The 27,302-nt window shown below is 35.7% G+C and overlaps 2 protein-coding genes across 5 annotated transcripts; one reads left to right on the forward strand and one right to left on the reverse strand.

Moving 5' to 3' along the window:
• The first annotated feature begins 2,280 nt into the window (after positions 1 to 2,280).
• On the forward strand, positions 2,281 to 2,859 carry LOC110913857 (cysteine-rich repeat secretory protein 38-like). Its single transcript, XM_022158677.1, has one exon. It carries the CDS (start codon positions 2,281 to 2,283, stop codon positions 2,857 to 2,859), a length of 579 nt encoding a protein of 192 aa, XP_022014369.1.
• An 11,510-nt stretch (positions 2,860 to 14,369) lies between these two features.
• Positions 14,370 to 17,790, reverse strand: LOC110911873 (ras-related protein RABB1c). 4 transcript variants are annotated; one of them, XM_022156524.2, is made up of 10 exons: positions 17,646 to 17,790; positions 17,266 to 17,488; positions 16,970 to 17,180; positions 16,667 to 16,733; positions 16,097 to 16,558; positions 15,961 to 16,004; positions 15,641 to 15,761; positions 15,487 to 15,569; positions 15,217 to 15,421; positions 14,370 to 14,633 (listed from the first exon to the last, which is right to left on the reverse strand). In XM_022156524.2, the coding sequence occupies exons 5-10, from the start codon at positions 16,130 to 16,132 to the stop codon at positions 14,598 to 14,600; spliced, it is 525 nt and encodes a 174-aa protein (XP_022012216.1). In that variant the 5' UTR covers positions 16,133 to 16,558; positions 16,667 to 16,733; positions 16,970 to 17,180; positions 17,266 to 17,488; positions 17,646 to 17,790; the 3' UTR covers positions 14,370 to 14,597. The 4 variants fall into 4 exon arrangements, with proteins under 4 accessions (XP_022012216.1, XP_022012215.1, XP_022012213.1 ...); XM_022156523.2 differs by having other exon boundaries at positions 14,370 to 15,421; positions 16,686 to 16,733; XM_022156521.2 differs by having other exon boundaries at positions 14,370 to 15,421.
• Between the last annotated feature and the right edge of the window lie 9,512 nt (positions 17,791 to 27,302).

Genomic DNA, 27,302 nt, shown 5'->3' on the forward strand with positions numbered 1-27,302 from the left:
ACACTATACGATACGATACTACATTCGTAGGCCTATACGAAGCCTATACGAGGTTTATATGAGACTTCTACTGTACGATACGATACTTAAAAATGTTTTTTTAAAGTACTTATTATAGAACTTTGCTAAAACGATAAATAATATATAAAATCGTTTCGTAAAAAAACCACCCATTATAGACGCTGCATATAGGCCTATACGCGGCGTATATAAAGGGTCAAAAAGACAACTTTACCCCTAGTTTGGGCTGCGTATAGCCCACAATCCAGGGGTAAAATTGTCTTTTTTATTATACGCCGCGTATAGCCCTGTATGTGGCGTATACACGGGGCAAGTTTGGTAAAAAAGATCATTTTACCCCTAGATTGGAAGCTATACAGTATACACAGCCCAAACCAGGGTAAAATTGTCTTTCTGACCCTTTATATACGTCGTGTATAGGCCGAAACGCAACGTATATAAAGGGTGGTTTTTTTTGGAAACAATTTTATACATTATTTATCGTTTTAGAAAAGTTCTATAATAAGTACTTTAAAGAAAACATTTTTAAGTATCGTATCGTATAGACCTCGTATAGCCTTTTCGATGTAGTATCATATCGTATGGTGTTGTATACTCTCGTATAGGCCTATAGGTGTAATAGAGTATCAAATAATTTCGTATCGAATAATGTGGTATAAGTATCATATAGGTCCCTTATAGGTCTTGTATATGCCTATAGGCCTATACAGGACATATAGTACACCTATGGGCCTATACGAGTGTTTTTTGGTATCCTATAGTATCGTATCGTATCGTATTGCATCGTATCATATAGTCGTATAGTAATCATATCATATAGTGTATAGTATAAGTCTCGTATAGGTTCCTATAAGTGTGATATCGTATCTTATCGTATAGTGTAGTATAGGTCCCGTATAGGTGTAGTATCGTATCGTATCATATAGTATAGGTCCCATATAGGCCTCGTATAGAACTATAGATGTAGTATCATATCATATCGTATAACATAGTATAACTCAAGTCTCGTATAGTATAGTATAGTATAGTATAGTATAGTATAGTATAGTATAGTATAGTATAGTATAGTATAGTATAGTATAGTATAGTATAGTATAGTATAGTATAGTATAGTATAGTATAGTATAGTATAGTATAGTATAGTATAGTATAGTATAGTATAGTATAGTATAGTATAGTATAGTATAGTATAGTATAGTATAGTATAGTATAGTATAGTATAGTATAGTATAGTATAGTATAGTATAGTATAGTATAGTATAGTATAGTATAGTATAGTATAGTATAGTATAGTATAGTATAGTATAGTATAGTATAGTATAGTATAGTGTAGTGTAGTGTAGTATAGTATAGTGTAGTGTAGTATAGTATAGTGTAGTGTAGTATAGTATAGTGTAGTGTAGTATAGTATAGTGTAGTGTAGTGTAGTATAGTGTAGTGTAGTGTAGTGTAGTGTAGTGTAGTGTAGTGTAGTGTAGTGTAGTGTAGTGTAGTGTAGTGTAGTGTAGTGTAGTGTAGTGTAGTGTAGTGTAGTGTAGTATAGTGTAGTGTAGTATAGTATAGTATAGTATAGTATAGTCTAGTATAGTATAGTATAGTATAGTATAGTATAGTATAGTATAGTATAGTATAGTATAGTATAGTATAGTATAGTATAGTATAGTATAGTATAGTATAGTATAGTATAGTATAGTATAGTATAGTATAGTATAGTATAGTATAGTATAGTATAGTATACGGGACCTAAACTACACATATAGTCCTATACGAGACCTATACTACACCTATAGACCTATACGAGACCTATACTACACCTATACAATACAATACAATACGATACTACGCTATATGATATGATACATCTATAGGCCTATACGCGGTGTATATAACGAGACAAATTCCCAAATGATATCAGAGATTCTCTTAGAAATTGTAAAAAATGGCTATACGCCGCGTATAGACCTATACGCGGCGTATATAAAGCTAGGGTTTGGTGTGCAAATAGGCATTTTAATGCGCAAATATGTACACCCTTATAAGATGACAACTACATTAAATAGAAAGGATTTAAAAGGTACATACGTGCGTGTATACGTATGTTAATGTATGATGTTACAAATGTTGAACAATCAACAATGAAATTTATCAAATTAGAATGGTATAAAACTCTACTTCAAGCCAACTTTACATTTTATATATACGTGGTTAAGTTTTTGCTCATAAGAAACACGAAGATTCACTATTATTACAAAGAAACATATGGAGATGAAATCGATAGCTTTATTTTTGTTTATTGTTCAGGCAATCCTTAATATTGTTATCTTGAGTGAGCCATTCTATGCCGACATTTTCCGATGCAAAAAAGACTCTGGAAGCTTTCTACCCAACAGCACCTACGAGAATGAATTGTTGACTGCATTCAAGACACTAAGTACATTCGTAAGATTGGGCACCGATAGTGCAAGAACTGGACAGATTTATGCCACAAGTGTTTGTGCAGGCTATTTAAAAATCGAAGCTTGCAAGTCTTGCGTAAACAACATAATTCCACTTCTTCTAAAGAGCTGCCCAAAGATAAAACAAGCTTTCGCATGGAGGAGCAAATGCATGGTACAATATGGTCCCGTAAGAAATGTAATTGCATATGATTCTTGGTTTTTTGCCCATGAAACTAGTAATATTAAAGTGAAGGATCTTGGAGGGCTGGAGAAAACCATGATAACACTAGTGGAAAAGTTATCGGAACAGGCAGCCTATGTTGATAGAAATACTAAATACGCTTATGGGACTATGCCTTATGGCTCACGTCAAATTCATGGTTATGCAATGTACTACTGATATAGTACCAGAAGATTGCCTTAAATGTTTACAAGTCCGTGTATATGGAGAGATGAAATCTTGTTGTAGTGGTGCAACAGTTGCAGCAACATTAACCAGCGGTTGCTATATGAGGTACGCCCATGATGATTTTCGAAGTCGGTAACCTCTATCCAGCCATCTCCACTATTGGGATCCACTTCATGTACTGATACTACTGGCATTTAATATACGATTAATTAGGCATGTGTACTTTTTTTAAATACCCTATTTAAAGCGACGTTTGTATTGTGAACTTTTTCTAAATTTAATGAACTCTTTTATTAATTTATGGCGTATAAATTAACAATTTAATTTAAAAGCAAAAGTGTTATCTTTTAATAAAACTCTTTTTATTAAATTACCTATCCAAACTAAAACACTTTAATTCGTCATTTTATGATTGTAAAAACTAGTTTTATCGGTTACAACTATTTACAATAAATAAAACCACAGAACATGTGAATCGAGCCACTAGTGAGTTTGTTCGGTTTCGTTTGAACCATTTAAACGTAAACCAAATTGGTCTTACAAAGGGACAAAATAACCATTATTGAATCAGCACCTACTAGATCAAGATCTCATCTTCAATCCAGTTTGTTTTCGTCTTCGGTCTTCGGTCTTCAATCTCTTGACTTGACCGGTTCACAATTAATAAATAAAACTATCTATTACAAAGAGTTCCAAATAACCAATAAAAATACAAATTTGAAATAACCAAGAACAACAATCACAAATAACGAACCATGGGATTTAGTGCTCGATTCGTAAATAATCACAATGACATAACAAACGATAAAGACACGATCTTTTGTCAAACAAAAGTTCTGACAAAATAAAATGTAGATCATTTTATAAAATATAACATCTAACCGAATGCATAAAAGGCTCTGATACCACTGTTGGAAATCATCGCAGGGCAGGGTACCGGATTAAAACTTATTTTTATAACATCTGATTTTATAACGATTAATATCTCATATTAGTCAAATAAACGGAAGCGTGAAGCTGTATACATAAAACCGGTTTAATCAATTATACAGTAAGATTAAACAATTATAACCAACTGTATGGTGTTCAGTAATAGTAACTCAACGAAATGCCAAGAATTCACATGATGGATTGACAAACAGTTCCGCTAGTAATCCGAACACAACACAGATCCGACATTCGAGATCCACGCAACAAGACTGATCCAATCAGACGCAAAACAAGAAGGCGACACGCGATGGTGGTGCAGCGGCCTTGCAGCAAAATTGGTGGCTTGGTGGCCGACCGCTCGTCGGGGGGGGGGGGGTGGGGGCACGAGTTGGGATTGTTGTTGCTTTGTGATTATGATTAGTTATTGGGGTTTAGGTTTTAGGTTATATTTATAATAAATATATATTTACCTACTAAACCACCATGTTTTAACTGGTTATCCAAGTTGAAAAACTTTTAATTACCAATCAATCCCCAACCTTTATTTATTATCCAATAATAAATATTATCCATTGTTTAACTCTTTAAACAATAAATTAACTATTCCAAATATTTAATCTCCATGACATCAAACCGTGAATTGTGTTATATATATTTAACTATTAAATATATATATTATTTGTGTTTGTCCTCCATCACATGATGGACGGACGGATCGTTACATATGTTCAAGTCCTAAATCAAATTCTAGTTTAATCCTGTTTTAGTCCACGGAAATAAGTTAAGCCCGCAAGTTATATCTGAAAGATGCAAGAAGTGTGTATATTTAATATGTGATCAGAAATCTATGTTTTCATCTAACATAAATAAATCAAACTAGTAAGTCACGTTTCTTTTGTTAGAATTGTTTGTTATTTGTTACTTCATACGTGATGTCGAATTTTTGTTATAGGTCTAATTCAAAATTGTGTGAAAAATACAAACTGAATTTCAACTTGAATTTTTAATGACAAACTCTTTTTTAATACGTATTCCATTTCAACAATTAGAACCATGATTATATAAGAAATGCAACATGTTTTAAAATATTTAACTCGGAAATGAAACGAAAACAACATCTGTAAAAATTAAGGTATTATAAGAAAAGTAAATTGTTTCTCACAAATATATTGTCTGCAATGTTGGTTTGGTGTGGTTTGAACCACATATAGAGGTCACTATTTAGTGTGCGAGTTCATGTAGGATAACGGAAAATATCGGGATTAAACTGTTTTTCATCAACATAATTTAAAATTAAGTTATCTCAATTTAGCTTTAGATATAAGTAATTAATTTGCCTAAGTTTAACTTCAGTTTGGTCCGCTTTAACATCAATTTTTTGAAGTAGCGGCGGATCTAGAAAAACATTAAGGGGTAACGTTTCAAAAAAAGGGGTAACGAAATCGAAAAAATGGCAATTTTTTTTTCCAAATTTACAATACCGCCAGAGCGTCAACGGGTAGCGAATGCTATATTTACACTTTTAGTGAACCACACACAACTTTCATGACGACTTACAAAGTACTCACGCTATCTGGATCACTATATACATACTGTGCTTACTCAATTTTATGTAAGATGCTTTCCATTATACAACAATCAATAAATCAATGTTATCTAGGATACATAACCTATTTTAAAATACTTTAGATCAAAATGAAAGAAAAATATTGAGTAAAATACACGGATAGTCCCTGTGGTTTTATGAAATTTCACCTTTAGTCCCTAACTTTTCAAAATTACATGTATGCTCCCTGTGGTTTGACGACTTGTTACTCGGATAGTCCCTAACATGGATGGAGGTTAGTTTTTTGTGTTAAATAGATGTGAAATTACAAAACACCCTTAATATTATTAAGAATAAAATTAAAAATAAGTAGACCCCACCATTACCCCCTTCTCCAGTTCTCCCCCTCTTTCTCTCTCTAAACAACCTCCATTGCAGCACCTTCAAAAACACTCAACACACTCTCATCCTCCATCATTTCCATACAATGATCCGTCACACATACCTAACCGACGCTCAATCCAAATCTGCCGACCTCGCTGCCATAATCCCAGCCGCATCAACACCGCCATACCGGAGCAAATAACCACCATGTGCGCCGCCGTGACTGTTTCCGAACAAACACTCGCCTGACAAGTCCCGGTGGTTCTTCTCCGTCACGTTTCCAACCCTAATTTGCAGGTTATTTGGTTTCGACGAACATAAGCCTAAAAATCTAACGGTAACGATTGGATTGACATTTTAGCATCGGTTGATGATGCAGACGTTTCTAGTAAGGTTTTTGAGCTTTTTAATCCATCAGGTGGTTTAATTTTGGATTAGGTATGGTAAGGATTAGTGAATGGGAGTTTTGTCATCTACTCAGCTAGTTTTTAGGCAATAATTAAGGTTTGAAGTACTTAATTCTACACAGATTAGTAGTTTTTCTAGGTTGTGCATCAGTAGGCATGTTGAACATGGATATGTTGGAAGTAATTTGAGTGTTGCTGCTATGAATTCGGTGTGTGTTGATGTAATGGAGGTTTCTTAGAGAGAGAAGGGACTTTAGGTGGGGTTTTACTAATAGTGGGGTCTACATTTAGTATTTTAATTTTATTTTTTAAAAGTAAGGGTATTTTGTAATTTTACATCCACTTAACACCATAAACTAACCTCCATCCATGTTAGGGACTATTCGAGTAACAAGTTGTCAAACCACAAGGAGCATACATGTAATTTTAAAAAGTTTGGGACTAAAGGTGAAATTTCACAAAACCACAGGGACTATCCGTGCATTTTACTCAAAACTATTTTTATAACTCAAGATTTTGTAGGACACGATGAAATGTATTTCTCAATAACAAAATTCTAAATTATTCATACATTTAGTAGATTGTTTTTATACATTTAGTAGATTGTTTTCGAGATACGAGATTAGTGTTTTAAGCACTTAAACTTATTCGCGTGTCCCACCTCAGAATATACTCCCGTATCCAGACTTCTATATTCAGTCTTACAGGTGAATGTACACTAATGATATCTATAAACGGGTAGTGCGAGACCATGAGAGCTCAGGTTAGAACTTCTGTTCAGACAAAGAGATGATGGCTCGTCTTTAGATGTGTCCCGTTTGGGGATCTTTTCTTCAACAGCACATGATTAGCATTTTTCAATGTTTCATCATTTTTTATGCTGAGGGTAAGCTTTAAGATTAAAGCAGTGCAGAGTATTATACGAGGACTAGGCTATTGCTTCCGCAAAATCAGAAGTCCTGGTATAATACCCCAGATATCATCACGTACAAAGACCTAGTATGTCAGAAATAAAGTCTTTCAAACAGGATTTCAGGGGTTACCTATATATCCGAGAGATGTTCCCCACGTAATAAGCAAGTATTTGATATTTAGGTTTATATCTCGAAAACAATCTACTAAATGTATACAAACCTACTGGCATATCATCAGTGAGACCGTTTATCACATTTGACTTTCCAATTTTTTAGCGTGTTGTGATTGTCTACTGATGTACTATCATTTCCTCTTTTTCTCAACAAAACTCGTTTTTGATTTTTCGATGTTTTTGGATTTTGGATTTTATCATGTTTTTGGCTTTTTCAAATTTTCTTATGCTTTTGGATTTTCTGAAATTTCTTACTCCCCCTAAAATTCAAAACCATTTAAAGAAGATTTGACAAACCGATGTGAATTGCTTCAGTTCTCCATTCACTTGGCATAAACAATCAGAACTCCCCCTGACAACAAACTATTTTCCCATTTTTATTTCAAAACACTTAAGTTTATTTTAATCAAAATGGTTTTTCCAGAAAATTAGTTATGTTGATACCACTCGTTAGGAACGGGGATTCATCACATTGTTCTTTCAACCTTTTGTATGAAAGTTAAATCAAGTTCAACTTAATGACCTTGATTAACCACTTGTAGGTTCTTATCAACCAATACCACTTGCAAGTTGAAATATGACAATTTTCAGCTTTGAGAGATTCACAATAAACAATTTTTCAAGAATGATGCCGATTCCTACTCCCCAATTACCAACCTGGGAGTTCCGGCAAGTCAGGATTTTAAGCAAAGAATACAGACACCCAAGCCTGACCAGCTTTGGGTGTAACCTGTTCAATTTCACTTGGTCTTTGAACATTCCTTTTTGATTCATAGAATTCTTTTACCCCTTTGGCCCTACCATAGACCATTTTTCCAAAAATATGTTTTACTTTGCCATTAAACGCTTTTTCGACATCAAATTCTTTCTTTTCAGAATAGAATTGATTCGAAATCTCTACTTTTCCAACTTTTTGTTTTAAATTTTCAGTCTGCAATTGTGGAAAGTTGACATCATCCATTGGCGGTACTGACTTTTCTCTTTTTAGCTCAACTTGTGGCTCCTCTGACTTTGACGAATCAGATTCATCGCCAGAATGTGGCTCCTTTACTTCCGAAGAAACAAATTCATCGCCATAACTATCATCTGAATTTTTAACAACCCATTTTTGTTTGTTTAAATTGGCTCTTCTTTTGTAAAAATGTTTCGAGCTTTCACCAACTTCGAAAGTAGAATTTTTGAACTCTGTAAACTTCTCTGTTGGTTGTTCCTTCTTATCAACACACTTCTCTTTCAATTTCGAGTTAGAAGTGTTGGTAGGCTTTGGGCAATTCTAAGCGATATGTCCAACTTCTTGACATTTGAAACAGGTTCTTCGTTCAACTCTCTGTTCAGAAATTATAGTTTGGTTTCTTTCGATAACCCGAACCAGAACTGTAACCCTTTTTCTTGTTCAATCTTTGTTGAACTCTTGAAGTGTACTTTTTAGGTTTTTCAGTAAGATTTACATCTTTTATTTCAGAAATATTAATTTCTGTTAATTTGAAAACCTTGTTGATCATTTCAGTTTTGACACTTCTTATTGGAAATTCGTCATCAGAAAATAATTTATCAGAATCATTCAAAGTATATGCCACTTTGAATGTCTCATCATTCAAATTATTTTTAGATGTCAGAAATTCATTATTGTAAACCTTTTTAACCATTTTGAAATCAGAGTTATCACTTTCTTCATCCAACACTTGGTCAACAACAGTTTTAATTACTTGTGACTCGTTGTCTGTGTCAGATGGAGAAAATGTAACATCAATGTTTTCCGGTAATTCTTTGTCCTCAGTTCTCAATTTGAGATTCAACGCTGCTTCCACCCCATCTGGATATTTTTGAGTATAATGATTCCACATTGGGGGTGGAACATTGTTAAAAGTTGGTTTAGCATCAGGTTGTTGATGAATGATTTGATCAATCACATAAGAAGATGAAATATAACTGATCAACTTCTTATCAACTCTTTCTGTTTCAATTCGCATCAGTTCAAGTTCCTTTTTCAAAGATGCGATTGTGACCAGATGAATGTTAATCACCATCTGCTTTTCCATGACCGTTCCTTTGAGCAAATTAACAACTTTATCATTTTCTATACTTTCATTTTGAATCATTTTAATTGATCGTGACAGTGTATCATAAGCTTCTTTAACATCATTAAAATCAAATTTTAATTTGTGATGAAACCTTTTCAATTCTTGAAACTGTTTGTCTTTTTCAAGACAATCCATGCATGGTTTTGAACAGTTTTTGCATGGTGTTTCAGGAATTGGATCAATCTTTTAAAAAACCTTTTCTTGTTTGTCATTTTTACTTCCTGTTTTACCAATCTCTCTGGACTCTGACTCAGACTTCTCTTCTGATTCGGACTCCACATTTTCTGATTTGACGTCGGACTCGGACTCCTTTATTGACTCATGTGCTTCAATTTTCTCGATGAATGTGCTTAGATTGAAACCAACATATTCCAAGTTATTTTTCAAAACCAACAAATATGTGCCCCACTCATCATGCGGTAAAGCATCTGCCAACTTGTCAACCCACTCTTCATCTGTTTTGGTAATGTTCAAACGCTTCATCTCTACAACCAAATGACAATACCTCTCGATCAACTCTTTTGTTGACTCACCCCTGATACCCGTAAAAATATCAAATTCCTTTTTCAGCAATGCCGTTTTGCTCTTTATCATCGAAACACTTCCAAGAAACTTGATTTTTAGTGCATTCCAGATAGACTGTGAGTCATTCTGATGTTCTAGCAAAACCAAAATATCTTCTTTGATTGCTTGCTGCAAGATACTCATCATTTTCTTCTCGGCTTTAAAACTATCCTGTTCAGTCGGAGTTAAGTTGTCAATTGTTTTCTCAATACCCGCTCCATTCGTCGGAGGTACATACTTCATCTCAATTTTCATCCAACACTCAAGATGATTTGCCTGTACCCATGTTTTAAACCTATTTTCCATCCTGAATAATCTTCGATATTGAGAAGCGTTGGTGGCTTTTGCATTGTACCAAGCTCGTTCTCCATGTTTACGTTCTGTGCAATACTCGCTGGAGTTTGAGCTGCTGTCATTCCCCCTCCGAAAAACGTGTTATAAAATTCTTGGTTATCCATTTTAAACTATGAAAACAGTTTCGAAAAATTTTCTAAGTTTTTGAAAAATTACTTTTCAAGCGAACTGACTTCTACAAAATCTGAATTCTCAAACGTACTGGATTCAAATGAACTGAACTTCAAACGATTTGAAGTTTCAAACGACCTGACAGTTTCAAACGAACTGGTATATCAATTCGTGCGAGGTGAGTAAAAAGTTTCCAATTCGTGCGAAATGAAGCAATTTCACACGATCTGGACCTCAATTCATGCGAGGTGATCATACAATTTGAATTTTCAAGCGAACTGGTCCAACTCGTGTGAGCTGGACTGGATTTTCAAACGAACTGACAACAATTCAAACGATCTGATTCATTACGTACGAACTGAGCAATATTTTCACACGATTTGACACATTTTCACACGATCTGAAGTTTTTGACACTTTTTGATTAATTTTAGTCCGAATAAGGTCTGTAACTTTGAAGGATTGATTAAAATGGTGTTTTACACGATATATCCAAAACTCAGTCCATTTTGTCAGTGAAATCGTTCAAAAATCCAAGAAAGAGTAGAAGTAGAAGTTCTAAACCAATTCAAAACACTAATTTCAAGAGATTTGACTCATCCTGAGCTCTGATACCACTTGTAGGATCGTTATGACGACCAAATGAGTCGATCAGAAGAGTTCTTGATCAAAACGAGAGGCGGAAACAAACGTTTTGATGTTGAATCAGCTTGATTTGCATGTAGAAGTAGTTTAATTGTCGTTTGTATTGATTTGACAAAGTTACAGATCGATCCGACACTTCAGCAGAGCTTCGCTACTGGAATTGCCAAGTTACAAATGAAATCTCAAGTCACCTATTTATACTAGTTCCAGTCCCCACGAAACTGCCACTGTCCACTTCATAGGAAGTGGCCACTTCGCATGAACTGGCTCTGCCAGTTCGTGTGAACTGGTCCAATTCTAGACTACCGAACTCCATTCTATCCAATCTAGACACACGACTCGATACAAGACGAAGTCGACGGACATATGCACCAACATCATTATCGTAAACAAATGGAGAAATTATTAATTTCATTATTGTTTCTTCTATAGATAATCATGGCTACATCTCGTCTTGCTGATTATATGAGGTTTTAAAATATGCTAAAGCTAATAATCTTATGGTGTATTGGCAGCTTCAAGATTTTCCAAAGTGGAGGTCATGGGTTGGATTCTCACCTAGAGCAAAAATTAAAAACAATTTGAGTTAAGTTAGGGGGCCTTTAGGCAGTGGGTTTCCTATGAAATGGTGGAGGGCCATGTCACTAGCGTCGTCTACGTTCACAGGCGTGTGTGACCTTTTGTCATTGGATTTACCCGAGTGATCGGGATTTTGTTGATCCTTCCATAAAAAATTATGCTAATTGCTAAAATTATGGTACATTGTCCTTGACACATTAAAGAAACAAAATAGTTCTTAATTATATGTGGTTTTAAATTTATGAAACAATCATAAAACCCGAAAGCAGTTAAAGGTACATACGTGTTTATATATATATATATATATATATATATATATAATGAAAGTGTATTGTACAATTTTGCTTAATGTACGTTGTGTACGCTGTGAAGATATAACATGCGTGATTAGTATTATAACATGCGTGATTAGGTGTTTTACCCCATGCGTGATTTCTAATTTTGTACATGCGTGATTATGTTCATGCATGATTATGGGTTTCAACATGCTTTATTAGGGTTTTTGAGTTTTATAACGTGCGTAATTTCATCTCGTAGACATCGTACGTTAAGGAATATTGTACATTAACCAACCCTTATATATATATATATATATATATATATATATATATATATATATATATATATATATAAGGAGAAGATCATGCGAGAACCACCTCTTATTGTGAGAACCGTGAGAACCAATGTGAACACACCAAAAATGCCTAAAAATAGCTAAAAATCACATAAAAATTTTTTTTTTGATTTTTTTAATATTTTTTAGGTTAAAATCGCTACTTTTCGAATCAAAAAAAAAAAAAATTTTTTTTATTTTTTTTTTTTAAAAAAATTTTTTTTTTTGCTTCGAAAAGTAGCGATTTTAACCTAAAAAATATTAAAAAAATCAAAAAAAATTTTTTAGATTTTTTTTTTGATTTTTTTAGATTTTTTTAGATTTTTTTTAGATTTTTTTAGGTTTTTTGGGGGTTTAGTTTTTAGCATTTTAGCTTGGGTGGGGGGGGGGGTAGGTTTTTGGGGGGTGGGGGAGGGGGGTTTAGGTTTTTTGGGGGGGGGGGTGGGGGTTAGGTTTTTTTTAGTTTTTTTTAGGTTTTTTTTAGCTTGGGGGGGGGGGGGGTTTAGGTTTTTTTTTTGGGGGGGGGGGGTTAGGTTTTTTTGTGGGGGGGGGGTTTAGGTTTTTGGGGGGGGGGGGTGGGGGTTAGGTTTTTTTTAGGTTTTTTTAGGTTTTTTTAGGTTTTTTTTAGGTTTTTTTAGCTTGGGGGGGGGGGGGTTAGGTTTTGGGGGGGGGGGTTAGGTTTTTTTGGGTGGGGGGGGGGGGTGGGGGGTTTAGGTTTTTTTTTGGGGGGGGGGGTTGGGGGTTAGGTTTTTTTAGGTTTTTTAGCTATTTTAGGTTGTGTTCACATTGGTTCTCAAGGTTCTCACAATAAGGGTGGTTCTCGCATGAGCTCCTCCTTATATATATATATATATATATATATATATATATATATATACTAGAGGTTTACCCGCGCGATGCAGCGGGAAACATATCACTTAGGTTGGTGAGTTTAGGGCTATGTACGGGGATGTAGTTTCCGATGTGGCGTGCGACGACGATGGTGGCAGTGTAGCAGAACGTTAGGGTCGGTTGCAGCCTTCTTCATCGGCGGAGAATCAACATTGTGCGGCGATTGATGGTTTCGTGATGGCGTTTGGTGGTTATTGTGTGACGATCGGTTACCGGTTACCATACATAGGTATCCCCGGTTTCGAGTTGGCAAAACTTTTTGAAGACCAATGGCGGATCCATGAAACTTTTTCCAGTGGGTTCACTATTTTTAAATGCTCAAATTCCATAGAGTGGGGCTTAAAAAATTTCCGGGTCGGTCCGGTTCGACGGTTCAGGTTTTAACAAATTCACTAAATCAAATTCAAGTTTCAGTAAATTAACATCACTAAATCAACTATTCAGGTTTCAAAACACTTGCATTTTTGTGGTATCCATTTAAATTGATGTAAATTTTTTCCGCTGATGTAATTTTTTTCTTTTCCGCTGATGTAATTTTTTCCGGTTTTCGGTAGTCTCTGTCTTAGAGGTTATCGTCCAAGTGTGTTTTTATGAAATTAGCCTTCCAAAAAAAAAAATTAATTGATGGGAGTCCCATTAATCAAATAGAAAGCTACACATCTCTCATCATGTATAATTTAAAATGAAATTAAATAAATATATGCATCTAAAATCAAATTACTGATGAATACGATTGAACTAAATATCCTACAAAATTATTGGAAAATGTGAACTCAATAAAAATTAAATTAAAATAGTGAACTTCATCTATATATATACTTCAACATTAATGCTCTGTTCCTCTAATCTCTGGCTTAGTGAATTTTGAAACCAGCAAACCTAACATGGGTATTTGAATTAAAAAAAGTAAAGAGTTAGGAAGAGCAATGATCAAACCCAGGTTACTCTATTAGAGAACTGACAACTTATCACCACTTATCCACTGAGCTACTTTCATTTTACATTTGTGAGTCCATTTCATAGAATTAAAATATTAATGGGCTCATTTGAGTTTGTTATAGATTTAATTTTTTTTTTGAAAGTTTCTAGTTTCTTATTGATAGTTTCTATTAAAAACACAAAACCGAGTGGGTTCGCATGAATTCGTAACCCACTACATAGATCCGCCCCTGTTGAAGACCTTCCTATCCTCAAGCACATGTTTTGTCCAACTCCAACCAGACCCTATATTTTCTTTATTCGTTAACCAGACCGAACGAAAATGCTCAAAATACTTTTTAAACTTCTAAAACACCAATTAAGTTACTTGGTAACTACAATTCCAATTGAAGTCTATTACTCAAAGATCCAAACATAATATCTGAAGCCTTTAAAGCACAATGACCAACAATAAAATATGATCAATAAAAATAGATCAAAACGTCATAACTAAAATAAAACATAGCAAAGTTGTAAAACGAAAACAAACAAGAACTTTGACTCACAACTTGTCCTCAAACTCCGAAAGCGGTGTCATCTGCTCCTTCAAACCCTTCCTCTTACGAATCTACGTCATGAGCGTACTTGCCTGTGACCTGACTTCCAACGTGTCAAATGACATCATGTCCCAATGATCAAACACACATTGCGGGAAAGCTTGACCAGAAGTAGATGCCCTCCATGCGCCCGAAAACCCAAATGACTCAACCACATGCGCCCGCTATTTGCCGCTATTCCCCATTAAGAACTATGCTAGAGATGCACAAAATACCCGGAACCGGTTCCTATCCTACCCGACTCGCGGGTACATACAATTTCCAGACCCGGGTGTAGAAAAAGAAATTGAACCCGACCCAACCTGACCCGGAACCACCAGACCCAGTTCCACCTCTACCCTACCCAACCCGGTTCTTGACTATGTTGACCAAAACCCAGCCCCGGTTCCAGGGTATTAAAAAACCCATTTTGTGCATCTCTAAACCCGCCAGGTCAACCCAAATTCGACCCATTTAGGTAAATGCATTTGCAAATTCAACCCATAACTAACCCGAACCCATTTAGACTAAGCCCTAATCTGTGAGTTTCGTGCTAGGTTAGTTTCGTGTCATAAATTCACACCCTTATTATTGATCACCGTTCAATAATGTAATATAGAAAACAAAAAACACATTTGTCTACCTCCTCAACATTTTGAGCGGTTTTAGCATAAGCTTCCATGATTATTAAACCATGTTCTTTAGCAAATTGTTCTCCTTCTTCTGTGCTAACAGCTCTTCTGTGTGCCAGGTCACACTTGTTACCAATTAGCATTATTGTCTTGTTTGCATTTGCATGCTGTCTTGCATCCTCTAACCAGCTGGCAAGGTGATTAAAGGTTTCTCTCCTGCATTAAAAATAATTAAAATTAAAAACATCTTTTATTCAAGAAAACATAATACCCTTACATACCTAGTGATATCATAAACCATAAGCGCACCCGCAGCGCCTCTGTAGTATGAGCGTGTTATAGACCTGAACGATTCTTGACCCACCTGACAGAAAAAAAAATTCATAATCCATACCCATATAATAAGAGAAAAATGGAATAGGTGTATGCACAAACCGTATCCCAGATCTGAAGTTTTATTGGTTTGTTGACGATTGTGTTCATCCAGGCCTCAAATTCAACACCAATGGTCAAATCATGAACTGGTTGATTCCAATTATATTCAATTCTGATGGAGCTTTTCATTTCATGGAACATACAAGAATAAATGCATTGCTTATTAGATAAACCCTATCAACAAGGTTAATTTCTCCAGATATAGTTTACTACTGATATCCTAACACAAGTTGGATTGACTTCAATTTTTTATGCAGAGATTACAAAAGGTTAAATAAAGAAACATGTAATTCGGGACCCTAGCTTTGGAAAACCATTACCAGTCACTTTGAACCTGTTGATCACACCCTTCGCCGAAAAACACCTATTTCACCAGAAACATCACACTATCAAACACCATATCTATCCATAACTTTATCTATCCATAACTTCACCTAAAGGGTCACTGGAACCTACCATGTGCGCCTTAATCCACCCAGCATCGCTGCCCATTTAGCATTCTTGTAATTCTTGGTGTATTTTTAGTTAAACTTACATAACTATCCACATAAATTTGAAAATACCCTCTAATCCCCGACTGATGTAAATGTAGCTTATCATATCAAAACCATAAGATCAAAATATTGCATTTTAGTAATGAATAAGTCGTTTTTGTATTATAAACATTTAATAAGATTTAAGAAAACTAATATATGAAATTGCTCATCAAACTTTTTAATAAAGTGACTCTAGTGGTTGTAAGTATAAGTATATAAATACAATGTAGGTAACTTTTGACCCGTCCGACCCACTCAATTTTTTTAGACGGCCAACAAATAAAAGCCCGGCTACTCGAGGTAACCCAATGGCAATGGTAACGGCGACCCCATACGCTCGTGATCGCAGACAGTGCTGGGTAGCCCAAAACCACCATTTCCACTACAATAAACCAATTTTATAAATTATTAATTTAAAAATGGACAATAGTAGAAAAGCTAACTATATGTGGAATTTGATCAATGTTAAAGATAAGATAATAAGTATTACCATTTAGATCTTAACAAACCTGGATAATAGAAAATCGACGTTTCATTATTATCTTTATAGCCAAAGCCTGCATTTTCAATTAATATATGTATGAGATTCCAAAAAAAACTGCATATCTTTATAGCCAGAACCTATCAAGTAATCATTCAAATACAACCAGCAATATAATTATGCTATAAAATAATATATAAAAGAAAAGAAGCGCATTGTTGCGGGTTACCTGCAAAATATGATGACAAACATCAACACAAAAACAAAGAAACAATATAATCATCTTAATCAAAGAAATGAATAGTATTAAACCTGGCATCAGTGATGAAAAACAGGTCTATTACCCTACATACTATGTAATCGATACTTTCAATCGTTGAATAATCCATACTATACTGTGTAAGAAGCAAAATCCTCTTCACTATCGGGCAAGAAGAAAACAATATCGAATCCAACAGCATCTGTATAGTGCTTTGCCAGCATGTCTAGTCCTATTCTAGCTGAGCAATTAACAACTTCAGGGCTGCAGTTTCAAAATCACAAACGTTAAGATGTTCCATTAGTTTTCAGAATGTTATCACTGTTTCGGTAATAAGAAAATCACTTACATATCGTATCCAACCCCCTAACAACAAATGGTGGTCTATTGCAGTTAATGCCACAAGAATGCCTACCCTAAGATTGTCTTACAATCTTGAATATGAGAGCCCATTCTTGACACTAATGCTCCGTTGTTCAAATCCGTGGATCCCTTGTTCAAATCTGTGGATCCCTTGTTCAATACCAACAGTAGATGAATCTTTAAACGGTTGCTGCCCCTCATCCTTGGTGCTAATAATCACCAAAAAAAAGAATCTTTAAACATAAAACACATCAAAAGTAGATGAAAGAAAACATACAATCTCATCAATATGCTACGATCGTTCAAGAATTTCATAATCTCAACAGAGTAACATAAACTTGAAACTGGATCGATTTGTGTGTTTACCTGATTCCGGCCATTCTCCAGCAAATCCGTGGATCCCTTGTTCAAATCCGTGGATCCCTTGTTCAAATCTGTGGATCCCTTGTTCAAATCTGCTCATCAAACGGATCTGGTGATAGATTCAAACGGATCTGGTGATAGATTTCATGAAACCCTAGATCGCCGAGAGAGAGAGAGAGAGAAGAGAGAGAGAAGAGAGAGAGAAGATCTGATGTTGTTTTGTGAGTTGTGTGAGGATTGAGAGAGAAAGCAATTGGTGATCCGTGTGAAGGTTAATGGACGGTCCAGATGTAGATCCGTGTGAGAAAGTTAAAAAAATGGACGGCAGATGTAGATCCGTGTAAAAGGTAAATGGTTTTGTGTTTTCTTGTGCTTTAACAGTTGTACATTGTGCATTAAGTGTTTTTTCAACACCTTGTTGAATTACCATCTTGTCCTTCATATATGTTTATTAAAGTAGTATATATATATATATAGGGTTAGGATTTAGAGAAAACGGTGGAAAGTGTCAGAACGAAGAGAACGCTTATGGATCGTCAGATCAAAACAATCTATGGACTAGATGGCGCGGTGGCGTTTTCGTAAATAACATCACTTTTATTAGTGTGGCGCGCTTCATTAAAGGTAAAATGGTCTTTTGACTTCTCTACACAAAACGCCAAACTCACGAATAAAACGCTATTAAAATCCTACCTTAACACATATAGCACACTTCATCCTAATCTAAACGCCATTAGATATAAAACGCCAAATTTTGTTTTTAACCAATAAAGCTGAACAAACAGTATTGAAACGACGGAACTTAATTACTAGCATTTACTATAATAAAAATCGCGCCAAAAATACGCGCCAAAAACTTCCTATATAAACAACCTCTCAGACCTACTTAAATCCACACCAAAACCCCAAACGCCATATTTTCCTCTATACCATTCATCTTAGATATACACTATTTCCTCAATATAAACGCCAAAACAACAAAAACCACAAAAATTCAAAAATGCCATTTCATGGAGATTCAGTTTTGTTCTCAATAAAGTTTAGCTAAACGGGATGGACAACATTGTTAGACATCTTTCTTGAATGAGGATTAACAATGTTGTCCATCTCGTTCAGCAAAACATTATTGAGTTTAGCATGACCAAAATTAGAGGTTTTTGGTAGTTTTATTTAGTGGCGTTGTTTTTTTGGCGTTTGATTTGCTTGACCGATCTTATATTGTTTGTTACGTAATGTCGAAGTAGCATGTTATGAACAAATAGGTCGAAAAAAAGGATGGAAAAAAATGATGTATAAAAATGATGTAAAATGCCAAACTGAGATCTGTCTGTGTTCTATAGGAATGAAATATACAAAACGCCAAACTACTCTACACTGGCTCTCGAAGACCATCTGTGTGTGTTCTATAAGAATGAAAAATTCAAAACGCCAAACTACTCTTCACTAGCCCTCGAAGACCTTGTCGATCTTCTTTTAATTACAGCCTGTTTGCATGTTGATGCGTAGTGTCCATATCCTTTGCAGTTCTGACACTGTCTTTCTTAGGCCCCGGGTTTCGACTTTGATTTCTTTTTCTCGGTTGCTATCTCTTGTTTAGATTTCTGGCTCTTCCGAGAACCAGAACCTTTGGATTTATACCCAACAGGGACTCTTATTGGATTCTTGTCATTTTTATATTGACCGGTTATCTCGGCAAATCTATCCCTAGTACTAGCGGGAGGAGCAACAATCTGCATATCTTGAACCTTCTTCATATAAGATTGAACATGATCCTTGTATAAGGATAGCTCCTCTTTATTACCAGATAAACGGTTCAAAGTATATTCCATTGAAAAAAATAATATCTCGCATCATACTTTGCACATCGGATCAAGCTCGGTCATATATTCACGACTAATTGAGTATTCGGGAGAGCAATTTGGGGAACCCTCTTTGCGCCATCTACTAAGAATGTATTGTTTTTGAAATTCCCTAATGTCCATAATTCTCAAAAGATAGAATATATGTCTACATAGCAAATCAAATTGTTCAAAACACCTGCATGAGCAACTGCATGTGCAATCAGACTTACGGAACATTACCTGAAAAACGCCAAAAACAATATCTCTATAACGCCATGCAGAGAATGTTTGTCTAAAAAAATAAAAATAAAACACATTGGATATGATAAAACGCCATTAACAAAAAACGTCATATAAAAACAAAACGCGATTGTTTACCTTAAATAAGAATGTACAAGGCTGTTGGAAGTCATTTATGTAAAACTTAACAAACCCATTAGGATGATCTTCGCAACGTTGATTTATGCAATCCGCAATTCCAATTAGCTCAGCTTGAACGTCACAAAAAATACTTTTTGTGTATATGTCAACAGCTTAGCCTTCAAACAATTGGTAATTACTCTTCAACTTGGGTCATTTGTATCGAGATTCATGATCATTTTTCCGGTGTGTGTGTGTCACACCCCGATATTTCCACATATTACCGGTGGGCCCGGTGGGGAGTATCGTGACGTAGTTGATATTATCATAGACAATTCATCACAGTTTAATACACAGTGGAAGTCGAAAGATAAAAACATTACAAACCGAATGAAAGTAATATCAATTATTACAAAAACGGTTGTAAGGGATCCACAAGCGGATCAATATAAAAGGAACATTGTTCAACAGATTTATAAACATCTAAGCTTGCAAGACTCTTTATTGATGCTAGGAGTAGCCAGCCTATTTCGCCTAGTACCTGCACTTTAGCCTTTTGGAAAATACGTCAGTTTACACTGGTAAATACAATTAACCGACTCATTTTGAAAATGTTTTAAGAAAATTGATTTAAGTGCACAGGGCACAAATGATCTTTTATAACTTGGGATAATTATTTAAAAATAAACTTGTTAAAGAATTACATGTTTATTATACGTTCAGTAGCCCAGGCTGAATACCGGGTTAAAGATCAATAGACACACCACATAATATATATCCCACAGCGAGTTATTCTTGATCAGGCGGGTATATTATTTTTACATACGCACCGGCAGGTGTATGCCTACACCCCGTGCTTAAGTCGTGGTCATTTCAATGCATGAGTCGAGGATATCCAAGACATGGTCATTGATGTGCTGAAAATGGGTTAATTAAAACAACTAAAATTACCCTAATTCTAGACTCTCTAAGCTTTAAATTTATAAAACTAAGACTCGATCTAAACCCTAAACCACACAACCGGCAAGTGAACCGATCAATGTAGTAAAGCTAAAGCAAGTCCGAGTATCGAACCCACGAGACTCTACTGATTACGCTACGACTCTATCTAGACTAAGACTGACACGACATACTAAATTGTTTATTAATTGGGGGGTGGTTTTCTAAATATCCTAAATAAAATAATAAAATAATAAAATAATGCTAGAAGACTAGACACGAACTCGAACAAAGGTTTTGACCAGTGGTGATGAAGACTACCTAGGCTAGACGCAGGCTAAACTCAAGATGGATTTCTATTTGATAATTTTGTGGTGTGGAACCGGGATCTTTAAAAGCTAAACCTATTAAGACGCCACTAAGCCCCTCAAACACTCTCAAGGCGATTCTTGTGGCACTACCTAGGATGTTATGCTCACCGGTTTTCTAGATTTTCCTTTCAGTCCTCTAGTTTCTTGAAAGTGCCTATGTAAGACGCTCTACTTTGCCGCGCGAACGTCTAAAGCAACTACGGGTTTTAATCTTGGCTTAATAGACAATGGAATGTTAAGTCCTTATAACTAAACCGAGACCTATTAATATCCTCGAGCCTTTCAGCGACGAGTCTAGCAGCACACTTGATTTTATTAAATTACCGAATATTGTTTCTAAGGTTACTTACGCGTTTTCACCCTAAAGGATTAATGACCTATTACGTGATATAGACACTCACCTAAATCAAGAACCCTAATCCGACTCTATTATGTGATAAAGACCGTCACCAAGAATCGAATGAAGCAATAAACAATAATCAAACAATCACAAGCACGCATACGCACCAAGTTAAATTCCCATAGCGTTTACAATACAAGAAAGATCCACAACCACGACAAAAATCAAATAAAAATCCAAACTTTATTATGCCATAGTCATTAGCCTAGGTAGTTAATGGTTTTTAGCCGGAAATCATAATAAAAAACGCAGTTAAAATCATTGTATAATCTGAATTCATGGTGTAACAAGATTTAAACAAACGAAAACGAAAGAATAAGGAGTATAAAACCCGAATCTTCACTCCCGAATGCTCCAAGTTGTTACCCGAATGATTCCACGCCTCCAAGATCTTCAAACACCTTCAACAGCAGCCAAAAGTTGCCCAAGATGTCCCAAATTCGTCTACTGTTCGTTTTTTTTACGGCTGATGAAGATGATAACCTTATATAACTTTCAAAAAACCCTACTAGCCGTTAGCTGCTGCTTGGAGTGCACGTTTAACCAATTCTCGCAGCCCGCATGAGATGAAATGGTAAGTCTACGCGGGGCGCCTAGCTGCTCAAAAACGGAAACCAATCTACCAACTCTCGCGGCCCGCCAGATGTTTGGGCTAAGTTGATGCGGGCCGCGAGAACTTAAGTTATCTTGAATTCTCTCTTTAAGTTAGTGCGGGGCGCGTAGAAATGTTTCTAAGCTTACGCGGCCCGCCTGGAAGCTCCAGAAATGTATTTTCGCTTCGTTTCAGCTCCCGACTCCTCGATTCCCGTTCCAGCCTTCCGCCTTTCCAGATTTTGACTCGTTTTTGCTCCTTTTGGCTGTAAAGACCTGGAAACACAATTAAATCAAAAGTATGTACAATCTATCTAAAACCGACACTAAAAACGGACAACTAACGACTAAAACTGACGCGAATACCGATGTATTTTACAATACATCAGTCATTAACCCCCCAAAGGCATAAAATAAACAAAACAAATTAAACGGGTTATCTAAATAATTTAACCTTCATGCGATTAAAAATTAAATACCCGACCAAGCGGTATTTTATATACCGTACCCCAAGCCCGTATAAGGGAAAATAAGTTAAAAGTATTTACCTGAGCAAATTATAAAATTTATCCCAGCCGTATATAATTGGCAAATGCAGATATCTTTTACTGAGCTCCTAAATCTGGAACGAAGGTTGTAATAACCTATTAGATTCCTAACGGGTCTTATTTAAGTCTAAACTTAGACCGGTTAGTTTTAAAGTAAGATATACGGCCCAAAACGCATGATTAAGCGAAGACCGGAGTAGAATGTGGTTTAGACCCGACAAGTTTGAAGACTTGTGTAATATGGGTAAACTAAACACATTCTGGATTTTAAGATAAAAATGATAAGGTTTGACCCGTTTCGGTCAATTTATGCAAACTAGTCACACAAACCGTACCGAACGCAAAAATGCATAACGGGTAACTAGAAGAGTCATATACAGGTTTCACAAGTTAATATGCCTTAAATATGTTATGATATCACTAGGATACCTTCCATTATGCCCAAAACGAATTTAAAATCAATTTATGCCCCGTAGGGGTATTTTGGTCATTTTAAAGCTTATAAAAGAGATTAAATATTAATCTGAGATTCTGGTCTGAAAAGATCAGTAAAAATATTTATTTTTATAAGTCATAACAGTAGGGTATTGCATATATGTGAAATTTATCATTTATAACCAAACTATGCACCGAAGGGGCATTTTGGTAATTTCACATAAGCTTTAAAGGTCAAATTTGGAAATCTGAGTTCAAAACTTTTGCTTACTGTTAAGGTATAAAAATTTACTTAAAACATCAGTAGGTATTAAGTTTTATATGTCAAAAATAATTTTAACCTATACTATGCGTTTAAAACGTGTAAAAGGCGGTTTTAAGCGATTTTCGTGTTATATAAGTAAAGCTGAGATTTTTATCAGTCCAGAGGGCTTAAAATATTTTATTTAACATATAAAATCAGTAGCAAAAGGTTTGGTATCAAAATGTTATGTAAAAGTCATTTTATTAGCAAAAAGGGTATAACCGTCAATTATCGAATCTAGCAATAACCCTATGTTATGATCAGTTTAAAAATAATTAAAAATCTATAAAAATCCCAAAATATTATATTACATCAGTGGGTAAAAAGTTTGGTGTCAAAATTTGGGTTTAGATAGGCTTTATGCTAATTATGCCGTTAAATTAATAAAAAGCTTCTAAATTATGATATTGGGCATAACTCCTAATTTAGACCTCAAACTGATGTCAAATTTTTAGGACAAGTTTATAAACCAGTAGCAAAGGTTTTTATCTTCTCACAATTTTGAAAATCTCATTTTATGGTCCAAAGGGCATAATGGTCAACATTTAGGCATATAACGGAAACATGCAAATGAATCGGATAAATAAGGAACCAAGTTGCATAACCTTAGAGGGTTATACTAACCTATAACCTGGTCCTAATGGAACTCTAAGGCATATCTAAACTAAGCTAAATCGGGTCAGAACTGAAAGTCAAAGCAAAAGTCTACTTTTGCGACTTTCGGTTCCGAACCGAGCCTAAACTTGAAATTGTCGGGTTGAACATGCTTAGATATGTTCTTACATTAATTAACAATTTATACAAGTGTTAAAACAGGTTTCATGGCTTCTACATTGTTAACTATGCGTTTATTTGCAAAATAGCTTTCTGTTGACTTTTTATAAATAAGTTTGACCCGACAATTGACCAAGTTAGAGTGATAATCAGGGGGTATCCTTTTAAGGACTTATTACCCACGTAATTACCAACTCATAGTCACTTTCAATTCGAAAAATGACTGGACCATTAGTGATTAATCACTAAGTCAAAGCTTAATTACGACGGCTTTGACTTTTGGTCATTAAACTAATAAAACTTGAACTTAGGGGGTTAAGAACACTTACATTGTCCTTAACACGAAGTTGGAACTTAAGAGAACTAGCTTGAGCTCCAGGAAACTCCAGAGAATGTGTAAGAATGATTTTCAAATGTGCAAGAACAAGATTGCAACAAAGGCTCCTTATATAGGAAATTTAATTGCACAAGATCATTCCACATGAGTCTACCTTTGATCCCTGATGAATCCAAGTGTCCCCTATGCATGGAAAACCACTGGTGCAGCCCCTGAATTCAGAAACCATCCATCTAAGGCAGTGGAACAGGCTGAACAGGCAGTTGTCCATTTTTCTGCCCAGTTACAGGTCTTACGGACCGTAAGCTAAGGTCCTTACGGTCCGTATCCGCTTTTTAATCTTTATCGCCCAGATCAGCTACCTTATGGTCCGTAAAGCGGTCTCTTTGCGGTCCTTAAAACTTGGTCAGAAGACAAAAATTTGAGAACTTTTAACATTTGACCATGCAACCTATCAAACCTCGAATCTCTGGTCATTATTAGTAGCAAGGGCCCTCAATTTCCGGTCTACATCATTCAGAATGTACTCCATGCATTTGGGTTGCCTTGGAGTTTTTTATACATCGAAACTTCACAAGATTTATATCCGTTATGTTTGATATCGAATTATATAATTGTTACAATGTTTTTGGTTCGTTAAAAGGTCACTCAGAGGTTACTTCCAACATTTTGACACTTTTAATTCCTATGTTTCATAAGATCCTTATTTTAAGCACAAACGACTTTCAATGTTCGACAATATATTCATTAAAGAATACAAACGTCGTGAGAGGTCAATCAGAGGCATAGGAATGGCATGTTGACACTTTGGATCCCTTTATTAACATATTTACATTGTTTAACAATTTAAGTCCCTCAGAAAAATTCTTTACACGTTTAAAGTCCATGACACGTGTCTTTATAATATCGGTCATGAATTTACGAGGTGTTACATCCTCACCCCCTTAAAAGAAATCTCGACCTCGAGATTTACTGAAATAAATGAGGGTACTTCTGTTTCATTGTGGACTCAACCTCCCACGTGTACTCGGGACCTCTATGGGCATCCCATTTAACCTTCATAATTGGTACTTGCTTCTTTCGAAGCTTCTTAACCTGTCGATCCTCGATCGACAAAGGTTTCTCAACAAACTTTAAGCTCTCATTAATACGCACATCTTCATGTGACATGACTAGCGATTCATCAGCTAGACATTTCTTTAGATTATAGATGTGGAACACATTATGAATACTACTGAGCTCTTCAGGCAGGTTTAACTTGTAAGCCACTGTTCCGACACAATCGGTGATCTCGAATGGTCCAATGTATCTTGGGCTTAACTTGCCTTTCTTGCCAAATCGCATTACCCCTTTCCAGGGTGATACCTTAAGTAACACTTTGTCACCTACCTCGAATTTTAGAGGTTTACGCCTTTTGTCTGCGTAGCTTTTCTGCCTATCCCTGGCAGCTTTGAGACGATCTCGTATCTGTACAATCTTATCTGTCGTCTCCAGGACTATATCGGGTCCTGTTAGTTGGATATCTCCAACTTCTGCCCATCAAACAGGTGTTCTGCACTTTCTTCCATACAAAGCTTCAAAAGGTGCAGCTTGAATACTCGAATGATAGCTATTATTATATGAAAACTCTATCAAAGGAAGATGATCATCCCAACTTCCTCCTAAGTCAATAACACAAGCTCTTAACATATCCTCTAGCGTTTGAATAGTACGCTCGCTTTGACCATCCGTCTGAGGATGATACGCAGTGCTGAAGTTTAGTCGAGTACCTAGGGATTGTTGAAATCTTTTCCAAAAATGCAATGTATACCTCGTATCCCTATCAGAGATGATAAACACTGGCACTCCGTGAAGAGATACAGTCTCGTCCACGTACAGCTGAGCTAACTTGTCTGAGTTGTGTGTTTCCTTAATAGGTAAGAAGTGGGTTGACTTAGTCATTCTATCCACTATAACCCAAATAGTATCATTTCCTCGCTTTGTTTGTGGTAACTTAGTGATAAAATCCATAGTTACCATTTCCCACTTCCAGGTGGGAAGTTCAGGCTGTTGTAACAAACCTGACGGCTTCTGGTGTTTTGCTTTAACTTGAGCACATGTCAGACATTTGGCTACATAAGTGGCTATAAATTTCTTCAAACCTATCCACCAGTAATTTGCCTTTAAGTCCTGGTACATCTTGTTACTTCTAGGATGAACAGAATACTTGGAAGTGTGGGCTTCTTGAAGGATAACATCCCGAAGGCCTCCATAGATTGGAACCCATATTCGTCCATTCAATCTTAGGATCCCATCTTTGCCATATGATAACTGTTCAGCAGTTACTCCCAACTTTTCATTAGGATAGTTAGCTTCTAATACAGCTTCCTTCTGAACGGCTAACAATCTTTCATTTAAGTTATTCTTCAATTTAATGCTCTTGGCATTGATTCTAATGGGCTTAACCCTTTCCTTTCTGCTTAAAGCATCGGCGACCACATTCGCCTTACCTGGATGGTATCGGATTTCACAATCATAATCATTTAGTGTCTCCATCCACCGACACTGTCTCATGTTCAGATCCTTCTGATTAAACAGATGCTGAAGGCTTTTGTGATCGAAATAGATCACACACTTGTTACATTATAAATAATGCCTCCAAAGTTTTAATGCAAATACAACGGCACCCAATTCCAAGTCATGGGTGGTGTAATTCTTTTCGTGCACCTTTAATTGTCGAGAAGCATAGGCAATAACCTTGCCTTTCTGCATGAGCACACA

The sequence above is a fragment of the Helianthus annuus genome, chromosome 15, assembly GCF_002127325.2.
Source record: "Helianthus annuus cultivar XRQ/B chromosome 15, HanXRQr2.0-SUNRISE, whole genome shotgun sequence".
Lineage (NCBI taxonomy): Eukaryota > Viridiplantae > Streptophyta > Magnoliopsida > Asterales > Asteraceae > Helianthus > Helianthus annuus.